The 21,881-nt window shown below is 35.2% G+C and overlaps 1 protein-coding gene across 2 annotated transcripts in view; it reads left to right on the plus strand.

Annotated features, from left to right (window-relative positions):
• The window catches only part of PSME4 (proteasome activator subunit 4), a 106,293-nt gene that overhangs the window by 48,263 nt on the left and 36,149 nt on the right, over positions 1 to 21,881 (plus strand). For both annotated transcript variants that reach the window (XM_047782086.1, XM_047782087.1), the window contains exons 11-24: positions 2,382 to 2,568; positions 4,156 to 4,245; positions 4,733 to 4,797; positions 5,076 to 5,226; positions 7,359 to 7,457; positions 7,683 to 7,752; positions 8,466 to 8,533; positions 9,350 to 9,565; positions 10,059 to 10,216; positions 11,636 to 11,731; positions 19,447 to 19,502; positions 20,565 to 20,621; positions 21,093 to 21,148; positions 21,242 to 21,340. In XM_047782086.1, coding sequence (XP_047638042.1) covers positions 2,382 to 2,568; positions 4,156 to 4,245; positions 4,733 to 4,797; positions 5,076 to 5,226; positions 7,359 to 7,457; positions 7,683 to 7,752; positions 8,466 to 8,533; positions 9,350 to 9,565; positions 10,059 to 10,216; positions 11,636 to 11,731; positions 19,447 to 19,502; positions 20,565 to 20,621; positions 21,093 to 21,148; positions 21,242 to 21,340 — 1,468 coding nt within the window. The remainder of the gene's footprint in view (positions 1 to 2,381; positions 2,569 to 4,155; positions 4,246 to 4,732; positions 4,798 to 5,075; positions 5,227 to 7,358; positions 7,458 to 7,682; positions 7,753 to 8,465; positions 8,534 to 9,349; positions 9,566 to 10,058; positions 10,217 to 11,635; positions 11,732 to 19,446; positions 19,503 to 20,564; positions 20,622 to 21,092; positions 21,149 to 21,241; positions 21,341 to 21,881) is intronic.

The raw sequence follows: 21,881 nt of genomic DNA on the forward strand, positions 1-21,881 counted from the left end.
TATGTCTTAGAATCAGTGATGGAAAAGAAAATTTGGTTATGTTTATTATTTTCGTGTATTGTATAACCTTTTATGTGTTATTTCTGTAGTGTAGATTTTACTGCATTCATTTTGTTTTGTATGTTAAAACTACAAAAATAGTTCTCTGTTTGCCTCATCACTGTCACAATATAGGCCTAGTGTGTTTCCCAAGAGAGACCCACTAGTAGTTATTTTGCGTGTTTAGGAGCAAATTGCTTAAGCTTTGTGCCACTCATTCCTTTGCTGCCTGAACTTCACCTTAACGGTTCCTCTCTAAATGTCTTTGTCAAAGGTAGAGGAAGAATGTTAGTTTTTGGAGCCTAGAAGGATCTAACAGTTTGAGTTTCATAAAATTCAGCTTTGTCCAAGATCCTTACTGTCAGATGCAGGTGACAGCCTATTTTCCGACTCACTGTTGAAATGGTTAAATCGGTGACATTTACCTGGAGAAGGGTATCCTGTTAAAAGACCTTCACCAAAATGGGGCTCCATCATTAGTAATTTGAGTTACTTGTGCTATTTTGCCCTGTTTTCTTCGCCATGAATATTTAAGTTGCACTTCATTTCCCAGCCTCTCCTTTTTTTTTTTTTTATGTACATGGCTTGGGGCTCTGAAACTTTTCGAACATATAACTTAATTGGGAAATAGAATGAGGAAGTTAGGCAGCTTCTCCTCTGTCTTCAGCTCTCCCTCACTGTTCCGTGCTTACTTGACCCTCATGTGGTAGCAGGCACTGATAGTCAGTGGCAGGTCCCTTGATGCTTTTAGGACAGGAGACTTACCTCTAAAGGGTGCATCGGGGGAGGAGGATGGAATGGGCTTCAGTGGTTTACAAGTTAAATTTTGAACTCAAATATTTTGGTGTTTCTTTCCTTCCCCTTTGTTTTGCCTTGTTTCAGTGGTTTCCAGCTGATTAATTATGTAGTGAGATAAATTTTTAGCAGGAGGAACAAAGCTTGTACATACAAATATAGTTATACATCACATTTTCCTTTAGTTCTCAGTTTTTGAATAAATTTAATAATAGCATATTTTGATCTTAGCCAAGATTAATATTAAGTTGACAAAACTGATAGTACATGACATTTTTTGGCACTCTTTCAGTTGTAATTTTGTCCTGTTAGAAGTGGCATGGCCACCTTTCTTTGCCTTTCTTTGAAGGTTTTTCTTTGTTTTTTTTTCTTTTAGAAAAACAAAAGTTGGAATTCCCATCGTGGCTCAGTGGTTAACGAATCCAACTAGGAACCATGAGGTTTCGGGTTCGATCCCTGGCCTTGCTCAGTGGGTTAAGGATCCGGCATTGCCGTGGGCTGTGGTGTAGGTCGCAGACTGCGGCTGGGATCCTGCATTGCTGTGGCTCTGGCTTAGGCCGGTGGCTACAGCTCCAATTAGACCCCTAGCCTGGGAACCTCCATATGCCACAGCAGCAGCCCAGGAAGTGGCAAAAAGAAAAAGAAAAAAAAGAAAAAGTCTTAAAAAGTAAACATACAGAAAAAAATTTTTAGACACTTAAGTTTTGCATCTCCTGAAGACAGCCTCTGTTAAAGAGTTTTGGGTTTATTTTATTTATTTTTTAAAATAAGCATAGGTTTGGTTACTTTTTTAAAAATTTAGTTTAAGTATAGTTGATTTACAATGCTGTGTTAGTTTCTGGAGTACAGCAAAGTGATTTAGTTTTATATATAACAGTTTGCCTCTGATAATCCCAAACTCCCAGTCTGTCCCTCTGCTACTCCTCTAACCCCCTTGGCAACCACAAGTCTGTTCTCTATGTCTGTGAGTCTCTTTCTGTTTCATAGATAAGTTCATTTGTGTCTTATTTTATTTATTTATTTATTTTTCTCAGTGAAATCACTGATAGATTCAGTCTAGTGTCAGGAATATTTTCCTATGCTTCTTATAGCTGATTTTCAACATTAAAATAGTCTTTCTGAAAATAAACAACAGGTGATATTTCGGTGTTTTGGTAAGATTGTTTTTTCCTGTGAAAAGGAAGAGTGGATGGAGTACCTGTAACTTGTTATTCCTCAATTCTAATAATAATTGACCATTAAATTAGATGCAGTTCTATTGGAATGTGAAAATGAGTTAAGATGATGAAATAATGCAAAACCTACCAATTAATGTTGTTTTTCACTGTGGAATTTACATGGAGAAAGGTCTTAAGGTGGCAGGCGATTAGGGAAACACATACCTTTGTGTGATTCTGCTACTTTTGAGAGCAAATAAACATCCACTCAAAATATCCTGCCAGCTACAAACCTTTAATCCAAAGTACAGTTTATGAATTAGTATATTTAATGTATTATGCATGTTTATATGATGGAAAATTTTTTAAATTTTGTTTTCAAAACTCCAGAACATATCCTGCACTAGAGACTTTAACAGAACCTCACCAGCTCACAGCTACCTTAAGTTGTGTAATTGGAGTAGCCCGCAGTTTGGTATCAGGGGGAAAATGGTTTCCTCAAGGTCCAACACACATGCTACCTCTGTTGATGAGAGCATTGCCTGGGGTGGATCCAAATGACTTTAGTAAATGCATGGTGAGCATGTTTATGATTCTGTTTTGTATCTAAGTTGTAATTGTGTAAATGGACGTCATCTTAATTTTTCTTCAAATATTCTTTAGAACTAATACAGTGTAAAATTTGTTAATGATGGAGTTCCCGTCGTGGCGCAGTGGTTAACGAATCCGACTAGGAACCATGAGGTTGCGGGTTCGGTCCCTGCCCTTGCTCAGTGGGTTAACGATCCGGCGTTGCCGTGAGCTGTGGTGTAGGTTGCAGACGCGGCTCGGATCCCGCGTTGCTGTGGCTCTGGCGTAGGCCAGTGGCTACAGCTCCGATTCAACCCTTAGCCTGGGAACCTCCATATGCCGCGGGAGCGGCCCAAGAAATAGCAACAACAACAACAACAACAAAAAAGACCAAAAAAAATTTGTTAATGATAACAGTTGCATCTCTAGATACCCAAGTTTAGATCTGTGGGCGATTCGTTGATCTATATACAGTCTTCTTTTGCATGTAATTTGCTATAACCTGTATTCATTCGTGATTGTCTGATTTTCTTTTTTAATTTACTTTTTAGGCCCACACCCGTGGCATATGGAAGTTCCTAGGCTAGGAATCGAATCAGAACTACAGCTGCCAGCCACACCCACAACCACAGCCGCAGCAACACGGGATCTGAGCTGTGTCTGTGACTTTCACCACAGCTCACAGTAATGCTGGATCCTTAACCCACTGAGCAAGGTCAGGAATTGAACCTGCAGCCTCATGGATACTAGTTGGTTCATTAACACTGAGCCACAACAAGAACTCCAAATGTTTTAAAACTCATTATATATTTCCTATTTTCCTTAAGCAGATGCATTAAAAAGCATAGCATATGATCGTTGGCACTTGCCTCATGTGCCCTGGTGACAAGAAGCATGATAAAAAATACTAGATGTGGGAGTTCCCGTTGTGGCACAGTGGTTAACGAATCCGACTAGGAACCATAAGGTTGTGGGTTCGATTCCTGGCCTTGCTCACTGGGTTAAGGATCCAGCGATGCTGTGAGTTGTGGTGTAGGTCACAGACGTGGCTCGGATCCTGTGTTGCTTTGGCTCTGGAGTAGGCTGGTGGCTACAGCTCCAATTAGACCCCTAGTCTGGGAACCTCCATATGCCATGGGAGCAGCCCTAGAAAAGGCAAAAAAGACAAAAAAAAAAAAATTACTAGATGTGAAATGCCAGATTGCCCTTATACACACATCTTCTGACTTCCAGTATTGTTCCTCTTCCCTCCTCCCTGGTCTCAGGCTTCTGCATTAAAATTTTCTAATTACTCTTAGTTAATATTGCATTTTTGGTGGGAGGCAAAGTAATTTGGTTACAGAAGGTTTGAGAACTTTGTGCTTAAACTTAATAAATATCTACGTGAAAATAAATGTAGTATAACTTCATTAATTAACAGTTAATCATGAGGGGTTAAAATGTTCAATTCTAAATGAAAAACTTCCAGAAAAATTGTTGTGGCATTTCCCTCAGAATAATTTATTTGGTACTTTATTATAGTTTATGGTATACATGTATTTTGGAACTGGAATTATGTAATTAATGTTATTAGCTCTGTTGCATCTTCCCACAGATCACATTCCAGTTTATAGCAACATTTTCCACTCTGGTGCCTTTAGTGGATTGTTCGTCTGTACTACAAGAAAGAAATGATCTCACAGAAGTAAGGATGTTTTCTGGTTGTAAAAGGATTGGTTACCTAAGTTCTGGTTCTTATGTATATCCATAGTAATATTTGGTAGTTTAAAAGCAACTTTGGAGAGGTGTTCACTAATTAAAACTACTATTTTGTATCTAGAATGATATAAATGGAGGGCCAGGTCATCATTAAGATAATCTGTAGAGCATCTGCCAAAGGGAATGGGTCAAAAATAGGCTGTTTTAGGAAACAGTTGATATGTAAAGGGGTATTTCAATTTTTTGTCACTTTTTAATGTTTTAAGAAGCAAGAGTGGTGGCATTTTGTTTTTCCACCTTATGTTAGGAATAAATCTGTTGCACAGTTTGAGGTAGAGTCAAGTAATACTCCCAAGAAAACATATGCAAAACGAACTTAAGTTACTCTCTTGAAGAGAAATTTTCATTACTGTCTGGTTTTTGTTTTTGTTTTGGCTGCATCTGAAAATTTTCTCCACATTGACTTGTTACAGGTGGAGCGAGAACTTTGTTCAGCCACAGCTGAATTTGAGGATTTTGTCTTACAGTTTATGGATAGGTGAGCAAGTATTCCAGACATGCTCTTTATCTGATATTCAAAAAAATGATGTCCTGTCAGCAATCCTAGTCTCACTCTGCATTGAAATCTGTATTTAACTGCTATGCAAGGATGGTGCTGCTTCTGAAGTTACAAAAGGACAGTTGATTTGTGAGCTATGGACGAATTAAGTAGTTGTCACTTGAATAGTCATAACAATAGAGATTTATCTAATCATCAGCAAAAAATATTAAGCCAGTTTTTAGTTGCTAAAATTTGACTTTCTTTGGATTATTTAGATGCTTTGGACTTATAGAAAGTAGCACACTGGAGCAAACAAGAGAAGAGACAGAAACTGAGAAAATGACTCACTTGGAGAGTTTGGTCGAATTAGGTCTGTCTTCTACATTTAGTACAATCCTTACACAGTGTTCCAAAGAAATATTTATGGTAAGAGTGCATTGATTTCCAATTTGTAGTTTTATGTGATTTTTTCTTTTTCTGTGTGTGTCCTTTTTTGTCTTTTGAGGGTTGCACCCACGGCATGTGAAGGTTCCCAGGCTAGAGGTCTAATTGGAGCTGTTGCTGCCGGCCTACAGCCAGAGCCACAGTAACGCCAGATCTGAGCCGAATCTGTGACCTACACCACAGCTTAAGGCAACGCCAGATCCTTGGATCCTTAACCCACTGAGTGAGGCCAGGGATCAAACCCACAACCTCATGGTTCCTAGTCAGATTCGTTTCTGGTGCGCCATGACAGGAACTCCTGTAAGTTTTATGTGATATTTTAAAAGTTGAACTTCAAGTTGCTTTGTATGCATATCTTGTCAGCTTATTGTTTGTTTCCATACTAAATTTGGAAAAGTTACACAGTTGATCCTCATTATTTGCAGATTCTGTATTTGTGAATTTACCTACTTGCTAAAATTTATTTGTAACCCCCAAATTGGTACTCACAGTGCTTTTGTGCAAACTTTTATTATTTATTTATTTATTTTAGAGCTACAACCAGGACATATGGAGGTTCCCAGGCTATGGGTCGAATCGGAGGTATTGGCCTCTGGCCTATGCCCCAGTCACAGCAACACCAGATCCGAGATGCATCTGTGGCCTACACCATAGCCCAAGGCAACACCAGATCCTTAACCAACTGAACAAGTCCAGGGGTTGAACCTGCATCCTTATGTATACTAGTCAAATTTGTTTCCACTGAGCCACAATGGGAACTTCCTGTGCAAACTTTTAAAAGTGGCAAGAAAATTTGAGTTGTGCATGTTTTCAGCTGAGGTCGAATAAGGTGACACTGCCCTTGTTTCAGCTTTCATACTGTAACCAAGGGTCCTTTTTTATGTATTTGTCAGGTCTTTAACATTCTTGTGCTTTTTAAAGTGTCCCCCAAGAGAAATGATGGTTCACTATCTAGTATAAGATAAGAGAGTTATGATGGGTCTAACGTAGAAGAGAGTATTTTAGGTGTGCTTTGTTCAGACATGAATTACAGTGCTTTTAGCTGTGAGTTCAAGGTTAATGAATCAACAATATGTATTCAGTATTTTTTCTTCAAAAAAAAAAAACGCACATAAAACAATTACATATCCATCAGTTGATGAAAATGTAACTGGAGGCTCAATATTTACGGTTCAATGTTTGCTAATTCAGAGCCCACAGTGACTTTAAATAGAGCACAACTACTACAAGTAACAAGAATTGACTATAATTTTAAAATCTACTCTAAAATACTACTTGTGGAAAAAAGTTTTGAAGATTGTTTATTCCATCACATGATAGAAATTAAATCCTAAATTTAAAAACCTGGCAAACTATGATAATGAGAAAGTTTGTCCTCATAAGGCATCCTGTAAACGTTCACTTAGTCAATATCTGTTACTTACGTACCGGATGGTCTTTATTTCTGTTTTTCTATTCCACTACTCCATTTCCATTTCTCTCTCCATCTGAGATTGTCATTGTTCATTATATTTATCCTGGTTAAAAGCTAAGCTGCCTTATAGCTGCATGAAATATTTACTAAGATTATGTTAATATAAAAAAATTATTTAACCAAGGTCATTTGAAAGAAGTTGTTAGGATGTTCACATTTTTAATACATGTCTAGAGCTCATTCTCTCATTCAGCATATAAGTTAAAATTCTATAATTTTATTGTAAAACTAAATAGAATTTTCAAGTCTTTTAGAGGAGTGAAGTATTCATAGTTTGTAGTTGTCAGGATGACAAATTGTAAATATTAGATATTCCCTGAAATTCCCTCTGTTACATTGGATTAGTCAACAAGATAATTAAATTGCATCTGCTTCCAGCAGCTCTAGTTGTCTGTTCACCATTTGTATAGCAAATACAATCTTGTGCCTCAAATGTTTGGTCCATATTAAGGTCTTGTGCAAAGGTTATTCGTAGATCTAAATGTAACATTAAGCAAATCTTTATGCATTTGAATGGTTAAAATTTTCCTATGTAAGTATTTTAGTACACTCTGTTATTTTCTTTTATATCTCAAAAGATGTTTAATTTTCTTTAAAATGCTGATTAGACATTTTCATTTGTTACATTATCTTTTAATAGGTGGCCCTTCAGAAGGTATTTAATTTTTCTACATCACATATATTTGAAACAAGAGTAGCAGGCCGCATGGTGGCAGACATGTGCCGTGCTGCAGTAAAGGTGAGTTGGGGTTTTTTGGACTATATAAATTAATGAATTGGTAACAAACAAGTTTATCTGGTTAATTATTTAGACATGCTTATTATTCTTAAAATACGTATTTTTTTCAGTAGCTGCTTACAGCCCTTATTTGCCACTGTAAATAGTGCTAGTGTATATAAACTTTGTGACCCTTAAATATTTGTGCCTTTGAAAAAAACTTATTTGTACAAATTATGTTTTCAGTGCTGCCCAGACGAATCTTTGAAGCTATTTGTTCCCCATTGCTGCAGTGTTATAACTCAGCTTACAATGAGTAAGTTCTAAGATTATTATTCTGTATTTATAAGTTAAAAAAATTTTTTTCTTGGTTTCTGTAACTCTGTTGTTGGAAAGATGTTCTTTATGATATATATGTATATTTGACCCTGTCCATGGCGTGCAGAAGTGGCCAGGGGTCAGACCCAAGCCGCATCAGTGACAGTGCCAGATTCTTAGCCCACTGAGCTATGAGAGAACTCCCTAAGCTATATAGTATTTTGATGGGGTGAAATTGCTCAAAAACAATGTATCATCCAGGTTGACAGGTAGCTTAGAAGTTTTACACTGTTAGATTAATGTTTTCATATGTATAAGAACCATTCAGAGGTTGCCATAAAAAATATCAGTTATTTTGGGAGTTCCTTTGTGGCCCAGAGAGTTAAGGATCCAGTGTTATCACTGCTGTGGTGTAAATTTGATCCCTGGTCCGGGAACTTGTGCATGCTGCAAGTGCAGCCAAAAAAAAAAAAAAAGTCATTTATTTTGTGAGATGTATAAGGGGCAGGTATCCTGGTGATGTGTTTATTTTCTTGAAAATTGAGTTTCCACTTCCTCTGGATCAAGTCCAGCTTATCGAAGAAGGGATGAAAAACTTCCTAGAAGAGTCTTTTCTGAGCTATTAGAAATATTAAAAATAAGTACTTTTAAATGAAGCATTTAGTTGGATATTTGTTTTGTTTTCCCCTGACAATATTTTGCTATTTTTAGATGATGATGTATTAAAAGACGAAGAGCTAGACAAGGAGTTACTATGGAGTCTTCAACTTTTGTCTGAGGTATTATAAATCTTCAGAATAAAGAAACTGTTGCTATGAAACTGTTGACCTGTTTTGAGGATTTAGCCTGTGTTTTTGAAAAATTAACTTTAAAACATGTAAAGTCATAATTTTGAAATAATTCTTTCTTCTTTTCTTTCCTTCCTTCCTTTCTTTTCTTTTGTTTTTTCTTTCTTTCTTTGTTTTGCCATACTTGCAGCATATGGAAGTTTTCAGACTAGAGGTTGAAACAGAGCTGCAACTGCTGACCTATACCACAGCCACAGCAATGCTGGATTCTTAACCCTCATCGTTAAGGGAAACTCTGAAATATTTCTTGATAATGACCACCAAAAGTCAAATAATCTCATTTTCTTGTTGTGAAAGAAGTGAGATAATTGTTGACTACTTCATGCTCAACACTCTGCTATTTACTTAATAATTCTAATGTGGGTAACTCATTAATTGAAATGTTTATCAGATTTGGCAGTCATTTCCTCCCCCCATTTCTAAATTTGGCCAGCAGTAAAACTTCAGTTTCTTATCAGGAACCAAAGAACAGAGATGTCCAATTAAGTAAGTTTCACCTCTTTATAAAGAGGTACATTCTTTTGAAAAGGATGTTATTATGGCACTTGAGAGCCCAAACTCAGAAAATGTGTTTTGATGTTAAGAACGAATTCATTTTTAGAATATAATTAAAATGACAGTCCTAAAATGAATTAAAGTCATTTTAAGAAACACTGTTTTAACTTTCTTTAGTGGTCAAACATAAACTTTAATTATTGATATTTGATCTTTTAACCAAAATATTTTCAACTGTTTTCTTCTTTTTAGATTACTCGAGTGGATGGGAAGAAGTTGCTTCTTTATAAGGAGCAGCTTGTAAAGATTCTCCAAAGAACCCTACATTTAACCTGTAAGCAAGGTTACACTCTGTCTTGTAACCTTTTGCATCACCTTCTTCGTTCTACCACACTTATCTACCCTACAGAATACTGCAGTGTGCCAGGCGGCTTTGACAAGCCTCCTTCTGAATACTTTCCTATCAAGGCAAGCATTTTCAATAATTTAGGATTCTAGGATATATTGGGTTATTTTTCTAATGTATTCAAAGTATGGGGTTTGTTTTCTTTTTTCTCATTGTGTATAAATGTGTTATTTCTTTATTTTCAACATAGATATACTCAGAATATTATTGAATATTTTAAACTTGGAAAGTGCAACATAGCTCTGCTTGTGGCTCCAGTTCTCTCTTGTGCTTATGTGTGAAATGGCTTGTTAGGCCATTTTACCGTCCATGGTTCCATACGATTTGGGGTTGGAATGCAGTAGTCTCATATAATGTTACTCTTAAAATAAACTCATATTTGAGTGGCTCTTTTTCAGGAGTGATAATGAAAGGATAATACAGTTTTTAATGCTTTTTTGTATATTTGCTGCCTTAGGTTTGGATTATTTGTACATTTTCTTATAAACTTTTTGAATAATGTGTTTATGTTCTTTTTTCAACTTTTCAACTTGCTGAATAAATGCTATTTTCCAGGACTGGGGTAAACCAGGGGACTTGTGGAATTTGGGGATCCAGTGGCATGTTCCTTCTTCTGAAGAAGTAGCTTTTGCCTTCTATCTGTTGGACTCTTTCCTTAAGCCTGAGCTCATCAAACTCCAGCATTGTGGGGATGGAGAACTTGAAATGTCTAGGTTAGTTTTTTTTTTTATACTGTATTACATCATTGCAGACTAAAAAATTCCTTCTGTGCCTTTCTTTCTCTGTGGCATAGCTGATATTCATTTTCAATGTGTGCTTTGAATGTCTGTCATAAATATCATTAGAAAACCATTTGATATAGTTTATAGTTTAATAACATAAATTTTGTCATAGTATTTTATCTTAGTTGGAAAACTTAGGGTTTGTTCCAGTTTGTTTTTAGTGCCTTCTTAGCAGTTTCAGTTGTGCATCTTTTGGGAAGTGTGTTTTAGAACGCCCCTTTGTAAAGAAATGCCTCTTTTCTAGATACACTTAAGATTTTATTGGTTTGTTTCTTTTTAGTAATTCATACTGTCGACATTAATATTTCTTTTTTCTTTTCTTGGCCATGCCTGCGGCTTGTGCAAGTTCCCAGGCCAGGGATCAATCTCGCGCCACAGCTGTAATCAGAGCCGCAGCAGTGACAACACCAGATTCCTAACCCATTGAACTGCAAGGGGACTCTGACATTAATATTTCTTAGAAAAATATCTTAAAAATTTTTTTTTTCTCTTCCAAAGAGCTTCAATAAGAAACAACTATTTGAGACCAATAGGCTATTATAATTTAAATCTCTGGAAGTTTCTAAAATCATAGTAAGAGAATCACTGTGTGTCAAATTTTAATAAGCAAATCCAGTAAGAATGGGTTTGGAGGAAGAAAGAAGTATGATTGACTTATATCACCTATGTGGTATTTGGAACTGCTTTTTGAAGTAAATTGTTTAGTTTGTCCATTTTATAAGAGGGACTGTACTGGAATATCTTTTGTAATACTGTTTTCCCTTTTTGTTAGTGTTGTAATCTGTGGGTAAATGGGATTAGTAATTCAGAAATCTACAAAGAGCAATCTATTGTTGTTACTTGTGATATTTAAAGCCGGTTAATAGCAGGCTTTATATTAATAGTATCTGTTTCTTTAGTTTGTACTATTAGGGTAAACTATGGACTTTCATCATATCTATGCCTTAATTTTTTTTTTTTTTGGTCTTTTTGCCTTTTCTAGGGCCACACCTGAGGCATATGGAGGTTCCCAGGCTAGGGGTCCAATTGGAGCTGTAGCTGCTAGCCTACGCCACAGCAATGCAGGATCTGAGCCGCATCTGTGACCTACACCACAGCTCCCGGTAACACCGGATCCTTAACCCACTGAGCAAGGCCAGGGATCGACCTGCAACCTTATGGTTCCTAGTCATATTCGTTAACCACTGCGCCACGCCGGGAACTCCTATGCCTTCATTTTGTATATCCCCACTTGACAAAGTTTTTGTACTTCATCTTAAGACTCTACAAGGTTTTTTGGTTAAATAGGGATATGGAAATTGCTTTTTATTTTTTTTCTAGAGATGAAATTGCTTTTTATTTTTTTTCTAGAGATGATATTCTGCAGAGTCTGACTATTGTACACAATTGTTTAATTGGCTCAGGAAACCTGCTACCTCCATTGAAAGGAGAGCCAGTTACTAACTTGTAAGTAAAAATAACTACTTTATATATTTTGCTATTTTGCCATTTGGCAAATATTTCAAGACTTAGTTCCACAATGAGTCATTGGTTTTGTTATTGGTGTTGTTTCTGTATCACTTTAACCTTTTTGTTATTGTTAGGCCAGAAATACCTAAGGTGCAGTTTAGGTCTATAAACTATAAGGCTTTGTTCAGATTTTCATATGGTACCAGCATAGAATAACTTTCAATGATAATCAGTTTTAAAATAGCAATTTAGAGATATTAAGTCCATCTGTTAGTTTACTGAACTAATTATAACTATTCTTTTGTTTAAAAACAAAGAAAATGACCTTTTTTTTGGTCTATAATCAATACTAAGGATTTTGTAGCAAAAAACATGGGGTGTCTTTTAATAAAAATTTGTTCACTGTTGTGGTTTTTGAACATTTTAGATCCACCAAGTTGCTTTTATGAATTTAAGTGCTTTTCAGAGTATTATTATTTTGAATGACGTCTTGATTTTAGTCCACTGCCAGTGTTACCATTTAAGTTGAAAAAAATTGAGTTTAAATGAAATTAGTAGTATGTAACTTTAGCCCATTTATTAAATACATAGATGCTAGTTTTAGCATACCATCTTAGATCATTTTATCTGAACATAACATCTCATTACTCTGCGAGTTAATGAAAATCATATAAGAATAAGAACTCTTGCCCCCTTAGAAAACACAACAGGAGAAAAAAGCTTCAAGAAGGGTTTTAAAATGTGGCTTGCTTGTCTTTCCATATTTTGAATAATCAATTGTTTGATGTCATATTTTTCATAATTTCCACTTATCTCACTCTAAAAACTGTGTCTAGGCATTGAACTCTTTAGATTGCTCATTAGATTTAGGAGGGAGAAGTAGGGTCCTCTCAGGTAAGGAAATCGGTTTTAAGTTTGCCTAGGAATTTGTTGAATTCTTTCAGAGAACTTTTGTTTATTATCAGTTTGTTATAAGGACAGTTTTACCAAAATTTGTTTTTGTCAAGGGAAATTTTAAAGTTTTAAATTGAGAGATCTACAGAAATGGTTTTGATTTTCCTAATGATCTTTAATAGTATGTAATACAGTAAGAATGCTAGAAAGCTATTTCACACATAAATTTATTACATCATTAAACTTAGTTCTGTTTGAATGTGGTAAGTGTGGACCTTTAATCCAATAGTTTTTCTGAGAGCAAAAGCCTGTCTCTTCCATGTATATAATTAGAAATTTTTTTTTTTAGTACTGAGTGATGATGAGGATGCACTGCTGAGGGGTCAGCTCAGGAGGCTTAGAGGTTTCTGTTGCAGTTCATTTCAGCATATAGCCATGTGCATTGTGATAGTGAATTGAGCATAGTCTTTATCCTTTGAAATAAATGTATTTTGGTTATTATAAATCTAGTTAGATGTGTGTAGTGAAATGCATTTTCAATAAGGAAAACAATACCGTATTATAAAAACTTCATTAATGCCGTGAACTATAAATAAGCAGATTGCTAGCCTGCATTTCTATACATAATAAGCCGTAAAATTTGACTTCTGCATCCCTTTATAGGTTTTCTCCAGAAAAGTTGAATAATAATTTAGATTTTAAAATGTGTTGTATTTTAGAAGTTTAGCTTAGAATGAAAACTTGATACAATAAACATAATGAATTAATAAATATATTTAATATAAATACATGTTTATATTTTTAATATTTTAATTATAAATATAAAATATTTTCTTATATATTTAATAGTACATAATAATGAAATATAAAACAAGGAAAACCAATTGTTTTAATCATTGAACAGTAACATTTTTAATGTTCTTTATAATTACGTACACCTTTCCAGGGTAAGAATTCTGCAAAGTAGAGTTAGAGATGAATGAGCAGCCCTTTGCATTTGGATTGTCGAAAGAGAGTTTATAAAGTCTTCTCTGGGCTTTTAAATAGTTTTTAACAGAATCCTTTCTTTAAAAACCAGTTTCTATCTTGTGTCACCTTTACCTGAAATTTTCTTTTGGCAACATGTGACATTTTACATTTACTTTTATGAGAACTTTATATAAATAACTTTTTTTTTTTTGCAGATAGTAAGTTCTCATCAAAGTATTGTAAAATAAACTTAGTCTTTTAAATTTCTAAAATGTTATTCTAGTATAGGCCAAAATTATTAAAATCTTCTAAGAGTAAATTGATTTGAAAGAACTAAAATAATTTCAGTTGATGGTGCCATTGTTCTGTGGTATTGAATCATACCGCCTAGTGTGAAGAAAGATTTGTTGCGTAATTTTTGGAGATTATCAGTAACAGGTCAAATTTGAAACTAGTAGATGAACTCTTTATGGACATTAGTTACTCCAGAGAGATAGAATAAAAAGGTACCAAGTTGGGGAGAAAAGGAAATGTATAATTGTGACTAGTGATTTAGTGTAATGCCTAAGATGTCAGAGGAAGTCACTCTTGTTAATAACAAATAGTTGGGCTGTGGTATTATGGACTATGCACTTTCTGAAGTACCAGACCAGTTTTTGCTAGCACATAGCAGCTCAATTATTTTTTTAAATTTAAACCTGTATTTTTCTTAAATCTCAAGTAAAACATGCTAGATGCTTTAATTATTTTTTGTCAAGTCATTTATTACAAAGTTTGCCTTGTGCGTGTTGTAATATTAGTCTTCTAGAAGACTGCAGCAATAAAAATCTAGAAGCTTAGTTTAGTTCTGAATTTGCCTGTAAAGAAACCTTAGTTCCTGGTAGATAGAGTATATGGTGTAGTCTCAAAATTGCATTGTTCAGAGAAAGGGCTACCACATGTGAAAAGCAATATTCTGCACTATGTGATTAGATTGACAGAAAATAAAAAACATAGATAAAATGAGTTGATTTGTCCTAACTATAAGGTGAGTTATATACCTTATATACTGTTATATACAGTATCCACACCGTACTTGTTGGCCTTTAGCAACGTAGGTTTACTAACTATCTTATATATACTGAATTTTACTGTTTCAAACAATAGATGAAATAAGGTCCCTTGAGGGTAATTAAGGGTAAGTTTTTTTGGTTTAGTTCAGTTTGACATTCTAACAGTTTTGTCAGCTATCAGGGTTACTTAATTAATCTTAAAATGGAACCTTTCTATTTTGCTCTTGGAACCTTAGTTAATGATTTCAAGAAATATTTGTGGTATAACTTATACTCAGATAGTTCTACCTTTATAGATGTGGCAGTTGGATTATGTCTTTCCAGGGTCATATAGGAATTTTGGACACTTGCCTTTAATCCTCAAGTCGTCATTAATTTCTCCTTTTGCAGTCCTTTCTTTAGAATCTTTTTAGGACTAACCAGCTATCACAAGATGCAAAAACCTAACATCTATAAAAACAGGGTTACTCAAGGTAGAGGAGTCATCATTTTCATCTCAAATATTTCTTCTTTGTGCTCCCTTTCCTCTGATAGATCTGTTAAGTCATTCTTAGTTAAATCATTCTTAGGATCTCAGCTTTTACTAACTTTTCACTCAAAACGACAACAACAACAACAACAAAAAAAACCCTACTTAAGGTCTAAGAGTTGAGACCATTTCATGAATATGTGAAAGGATGTGTTGTTATGCGATGAGGGGCAGGGCTAGCTAACCTCTCTTGGCACCTCCAGGAAACTACCCAGCTCTGCTGGGGGAGCTGCACACAGAAAAGGAAACAGTTACTACTCCACGGTGAGTAACCCTGTTTTCTCCTTATTTCACCTTCTGACTGTTTTCATTGATTTTTAAAAACTTGTGTGTCAGAGATGGAAATAGTTCTTATGCTCCGAGTTAATTTTAAACCTAGCTGTGTGTAAGATTCTCTTTACTTGGCAACCTTTTATTCATATGGTAGAATAAGAGCCAGCCTTTCATTTGTGTTTATAGTTGTTATTGATGTCTCGGGATTGAACTGGATAACAGAACACAGAAGTAGGTCGGTTATCTGTTGTGAAACACTTACAACCTTGAGGGAAAAAAAATCTCTTAGTGGCTTGGTTTTTATACCTTTTATGTTTGTTTTCATTTGGAAGGGGAGGGGTTTTGGGGAAGAGTAGGTTATTCTTCCACTTATAGACAGGAATAATTATTGCAATTGTTCCATGACAACACCTAGCTGTCATTTGCATATTTGATTTGTATTGTATAGTTTGTTTTTATGTTATTGGTCATTTCTTCCCTTTTCGCCATCCTTTATTTCCCACTAGTGATTATTTTCATAGTTCTATTCTAATCAAATCTAAGGAAGATTGCCATCTTGTGGTCAAATGACATAGTCCTAGAAAACTTGCAAGTCTTTTTTTTTTTTTTTTTTTTTAAAGTGGTACAGATATTACACAGTTTGTTATAAATTTAGGTGGCTTGGTGGTTCTGTCTAGTTGATGTTAAGCTGATTAAGTTTATTATTTTATAGATGATATTGTGTATAATCTGTTACATTGTAATTATTTGTCGGAATTTTATTTTTATATTACTGTTGTAAAATGAACCAGTGAATGACTAGAATGAATTTCATTTGGGGTGGGGGTATTTGACTTAAATTATACACACACACACACACACACACACACACATATAACTACTGTAGTGTTTAAACAGAATGCAGATCTGTAGTTGTTGATAGCACCTTAAGTCTTTTCAGCTAAGATTATGTATATAAGTAAAAGTTTTAAGTATCACAAGGTATAGCCCAGTACATATAAACTTAAAATGTGGCCACAAAGAGATGTAATCCTGAAGTCTTACTTGAGTGATAGAGATTTCTTTTAGAAATTTATTCTTCAAAGATCAGAAAAAATACATACGTATTTATACTCTCTGATAAACATTTAATGAGAAAGGTGTCAGGATAATCAGAGTTTAATTAATTTGTTAGATAAGAAGAGATCAATTAAAGATGAATCTTAGGTAAATAAGCATAAAACAAGTTTGGAATGGATAAGAACGAATAAAGTAAGGCTGAGGAGTTTCTCCAAGGCTCAGTGGGTTAAGAACCTGGCATTGTCACTGCTGCAGCCTGGGTTGCTGCTGTGGTGTGGGTTCAGTCCCTGGCTCGGGAGCATTCACATGCCATGGGCATGGCCAAAAAGAAAAAAGGGGGAAAAAGGTAAAGCTGAAATATGTGTCATTAAATAGATGCCTTCTTTACACTTGAGGGCAGAAGATGTGTCTTAATTCAGGTTTTAAAAGTAAAAATCATTTTTATTTAAATCTGCTGCTTAGTATTTTAAAATCCCACATGGGTTTATGAGTTTTAAAATAATTGTAGTAAATATACTATTTCTTCAAATTTTCTAATAGGGAAACAATTCAGAGTGATACATGAATTTTGAAAGTTAGCCTTGGCCCTCTTAGGTGAGACTTGTTTTTAAATGTGATTCTGGATTTCCCGTCATGGCGCAGCAGAAACGAATCCGACTAGGGAGCAGGAGGTTGTGGGTTGGATCTCTGTCCTCGATCAGTGGGTTAAGGATCTGGCATTGCCATGAGCAGTGGTGTAGGTTGCAGACGAGGCTCGGTTCTGGCGTTGCTGTGGCTGTTGCGTAGGCCAGCGGCTACAGCTCTGATTAGACCCCTAGCTTGGGAACCTCCGTATGCCATGTGTGCGGCCCTAAAAAGACAAAAAAAATAAAATAAATTAAATAAATGTGATTCTGGGGAGTTCCCCTTGTGGTGCAGTGGAAACGAATCTGACTAGTGTCCTTGAGGATGTGGGTTCAATTCCTGGCCTCACTCATTGGGTCAGGGAGCTGGCGTTGCCGTGAGCTGTGGTATACGTCGCAGATGTGGCTTGGATCCTGTGTTGCTATGGCTGTGGCATAGGCCAGCAGCTGCAGCTCTGATTTGACCCCTAGCCTGGGAACTTCCTTATGCTGTGGGTGAGGCCCTAAAAAGCCAAAAAAAAACAAAAACAAAAAAAGCGGTAATTCTGGTGTAATTGATGTTACTAAACTCAGAAAGGCATAAAATATATTTCAGATTCTCAGCTGATTGCCTTTTTTTTGTTCACTTGGTACAGTAAAAATTTTTAGAATAGTACTATACTATAGAGATTGTTATACTCTCTAAAATAGAGAGTATAGTATAGAGATTGTACTATAGAGATTGCTTTTTTTATGTTGTTTGTTAAGAGTAATTTCGTGACTGTAATTCAAATGCATGCGTGGTTCAGTATTATGTGGTACTAGGTGTGGACTGGTAAGGTAAAATTTTATCTCTACTTTAGGAAACTGCTTAGGTTTATAGCAGCAGCATGATAGCGGCATGTGATAGCTCATGACAGGCACTTCCCCAAGCTCTACCAGGGGAGGGAGGGCGAGTAACAGTCTTAGGCCTAATGCTTATTACTATTTGAGCACAGCCTTTTTCTCTTTGTTCTTGAAATCTGTTTTCAGTCAAGTTGTTGGACTTCCCTGGAAGTTCATTGTACAAGAATTTGATTTTATTTCTTACTGGCTAGATGCTGGCTACACATACATCTTTCAATCATACACAATTTTACAGAATGTTCAAATTTGCAAACTATTGCCAAAAGTTGAAACTTTAAGGAAGGAAACTTAAGGGATGAAAACCAGATTTTAAGAAGAATTTGAATATGAACTTGAAAGTCTCTGAAAAGCAAATTAGCATTTTATATGATGAAATATTACCATTCTTTGTTTATACTCTGTAGGCTTAGGTTTGAAACTTTAGACAATTTTGTTGCCATCCTAGGCATGACATGATGGCAAGAAACATAGTTAAATAATTGGCATGTTAGTAATCTTAGTGTTGTTACTCATTTAGGTAATTCCTGAAATTCATAACTACCAAATATTATGCTAGGGAGATAACTTACTTAATTCAACTTAAAAAAAAATGCAATGTCAAGGGGGTAATGTTGATTTAAAAGCAGTGCTTTCTTCAGTACAAGTGTTATGTAGTTCATGAATTACGAGCAGTAATTGTAAAATTTCCATTAGCCCTCTATTGAATACATTTACCCCATGTTTCCTTGGTATTTGTGTCTGTCTTCTCCTAAAAAGTATTATCTCTTGTTTTTAAAAAGTTACTGAATTAAATCTCATATTTTGAAATAAAATTATATTTTTCTCTGAAGAAAATTTAGATTTCAGATATAAAATTTCCTATTCCCCAGTATTAATCTCTCTTTGCATACCTAAAGAGTGATCTTTAATGTAGTATTTTTACATCTGAACATCTTAAAAAATAGTGGTGTTTTACTATATATGTTAAGAGAGATCAGTTTGGCTGGTTTTAAGAGGAAGGGTAATTATTATATAAAGAAGCTTATATCTGCTATATATATACTGCTGTAAAATTTGATGGTGATTTTTTTGTTGTCTGGGTTTAACCTTTGTTATATCATTATAAAGCTGACATTAAAATTTGCATAAATGATTATCAGATGTAAGCTTTTACACTTGAATCATGACTATCAGTGTTATATTCATTTGAATAGTGAATTTTTCCCCCTGAAGTGATTACATTTAATTAATATTTTTTAAAAGATGAATAATACTGTCCTTACTGAAACAGATAGCACTAAATCTTCAGAAGGCTGTAGTAAAGAATTGAAGATGAGAAATCTGTTTGTTAAAAGATCATCATTTAAACATCCTAGCAATAACACTTTTCCCTTTAATCCCCCTTATTGATATTATTAATAAATAGAAGCATTCTTGTTTTTCATACAGGGTGCCAAGTATGGTGTCCTTGGAAGAGACAAAGTTGTATACTGGACTCGAATATGGTATGTGAATCCTAATCTAAGTAAATTTCTGTGTTCTTTTTTCTGCAATTATCCTACAGGTGTTAAAAATGGTATACTTCTGTAGTTACAATTTTTCTAGTCACTTTTATTAATATTTGCAATTAATATTACACAGTATTATCTTTGCTTTTTCTGGGGAAACTGGAATTTTATTATATAAAGAATAGCCAGTAAAAGATAGGTGCTTTCTATGCACAAAGACTTTCATATACTGTCATGTTCATTTATGTTTAGAATTGTTTTTAGTTTTGTTTTTTGGCCACACCCATGCCACATGGAAGTTCCTAGGCCAGGATGGAATATGAGCCACAACTGTCATCTATGCCACAGTTGTGGTAGTGCTGGATCCTAAACCCAATGCTCTGGGTCAGAGATCGAACCCATGCCTCATCAGTGGCCCAAGCCACTGTAGAGACAATGCCGTATCCTTAACCCACTACCACAGCAGAAACTCCTAGAATTGTTTTAGAGCTGATATGTTATACTTGACATGAATATTATAAATCCTTAGTTAACTATCTTTTATCTTTCGTAATGAGTTAAATTTTATATAGATACTTATGTAAAATATTTTGTGTTAATTTAGTGTTCTGAATTTAATGTTAATAGAAATTTATAACACTTCCTTATTGCTAGATTAACATTGGAGTTCATTGCATACATTGATTACTTAGTCATAATTTATAATTATAATAAGTAATTACAATTTATAATTTGTTTGATTTGGGTCACCACAACTAATTAGAGAAAGCTTCGCATTTGTGGTCTCTAATTAGTGAATAGAGCCTTTAAAATATTGGTGAAGGTAGTTTTTTCTCTCTCCTCCTTGCCTGCTCAATAAAGTTTTATAAGCATGTTCTCATAAATGTGAAGTTACTCAGTATCATGTCAAGCTTCTACTTAACTGTGATAAAGGCATATCCATTTGGTTTTTTCCCAAGTACGTAATCTCTTCTTGCCATAGATGTTGATATAAACTTCAAAGCTATGGGCAGCATTCAATGTTTATAAAATGCCTTCTCTCATTTTTTTTCAAAATAGATCTATCCAGAGAGAACTACCGAGAAACAATTGCTAGGGTCATAAGGAAACTTCTTAGTAAGTACATATATGCATTTAGCTTATTTTTACTAATAAGTATTTAGACCCTGGTTTTATAGCATATATGCTCTTACTTATTATAAACTGTAAACCTTTTAAAATTCTAAGTGGTGAGAATATCAGGCACTGTTTTTGTTTTTTTCTTAATTAGTAGATTCTTTTTTTTTTTTTTTCTGTGGCATATGGAGGTTCCCAGGCTAGGGGTCCAATAGGAGCTGCAGCCACCAGCCTATACCACAGCCACAACAACGTAGGATCCGAGCCATGTCGGTGACCTACACCACAGCTCACTGCAAAGCCAGATCCTTAACCCATTGAGCAAGGCCAGGGATCAAACCCACATCCTCATGGGTTAGTTACCACTGAGCCGCAATTGGAAATCCTTAACTAGTAGATTCTTAACTAGCATATCAGGTGTCCTATAGAATTCAAAATATTTTAACCAAAATCATTTCCTTTCTATTATAGACCACATACTTAATAATTCAGAAGATGATACCAAGTCCTTATTTCTTATCATAAAGGTACAGTTGTCATTTAACAGTTGCACAGTTATTAATATGATCAGGTTTGATATAATGACTTGTAAATATAAAATTTGAAATTCTTTGACACAGATTATTGGAGACCTTTTGCAGTTCCAAGGATCTCACAAGCATGAATTTGACTCTCGGTGGAAAAGCTTTAACTTAGTAAAGAAATCAATGGAAAATCGGGTCAGTATTTTCACTTGAAACTCTGAGTTAATTCTTTTTTTTTTTTTTTTGTCTTTTTGCCATTTCTTGGGCCGCTCCTGCAGCATATGGAGGTTCCCAGGTTAGGGGTCCAATCGGAGCTGTAGCTGCCAGCCTACACCAGAGCCACAGCAAAGCAGGATCCGAGCCGCGTCTGCGACCTACACCACAGCTCACGGCAATGCCAGATCGTTAACCCACTGAGCAAGGGCAGGGATCGAACCTGCAACCTCATGGTTCCTAGTCAGATTCGTTAACCACTGCGCCACGACGGGAACTCCTGAGGTGTTTTTAAAAAGAAGGAATTGTGGGGACTTGATGACTAATGAGATGAACGTGTGAAAGGGGAACACTGCATTCCAGATGGCTGCCTTAATTGACTGGGTGAAAGATTAGGGGTGGAGGAGAGCTTAAAATATAATTTTCAAAAAAGAAAAGATATTGTATTCTGTAGTCAACATACATAGTTTGTTTATAAATGTAATAGTTAAGTCACTGGGCTGTTTTTATATTTTTAGCATTA

Source organism: Phacochoerus africanus, chromosome 5, assembly GCF_016906955.1.
Source record: "Phacochoerus africanus isolate WHEZ1 chromosome 5, ROS_Pafr_v1, whole genome shotgun sequence".
In the NCBI taxonomy this organism is placed as follows: Eukaryota; Metazoa; Chordata; class Mammalia; order Artiodactyla; family Suidae; genus Phacochoerus; species Phacochoerus africanus.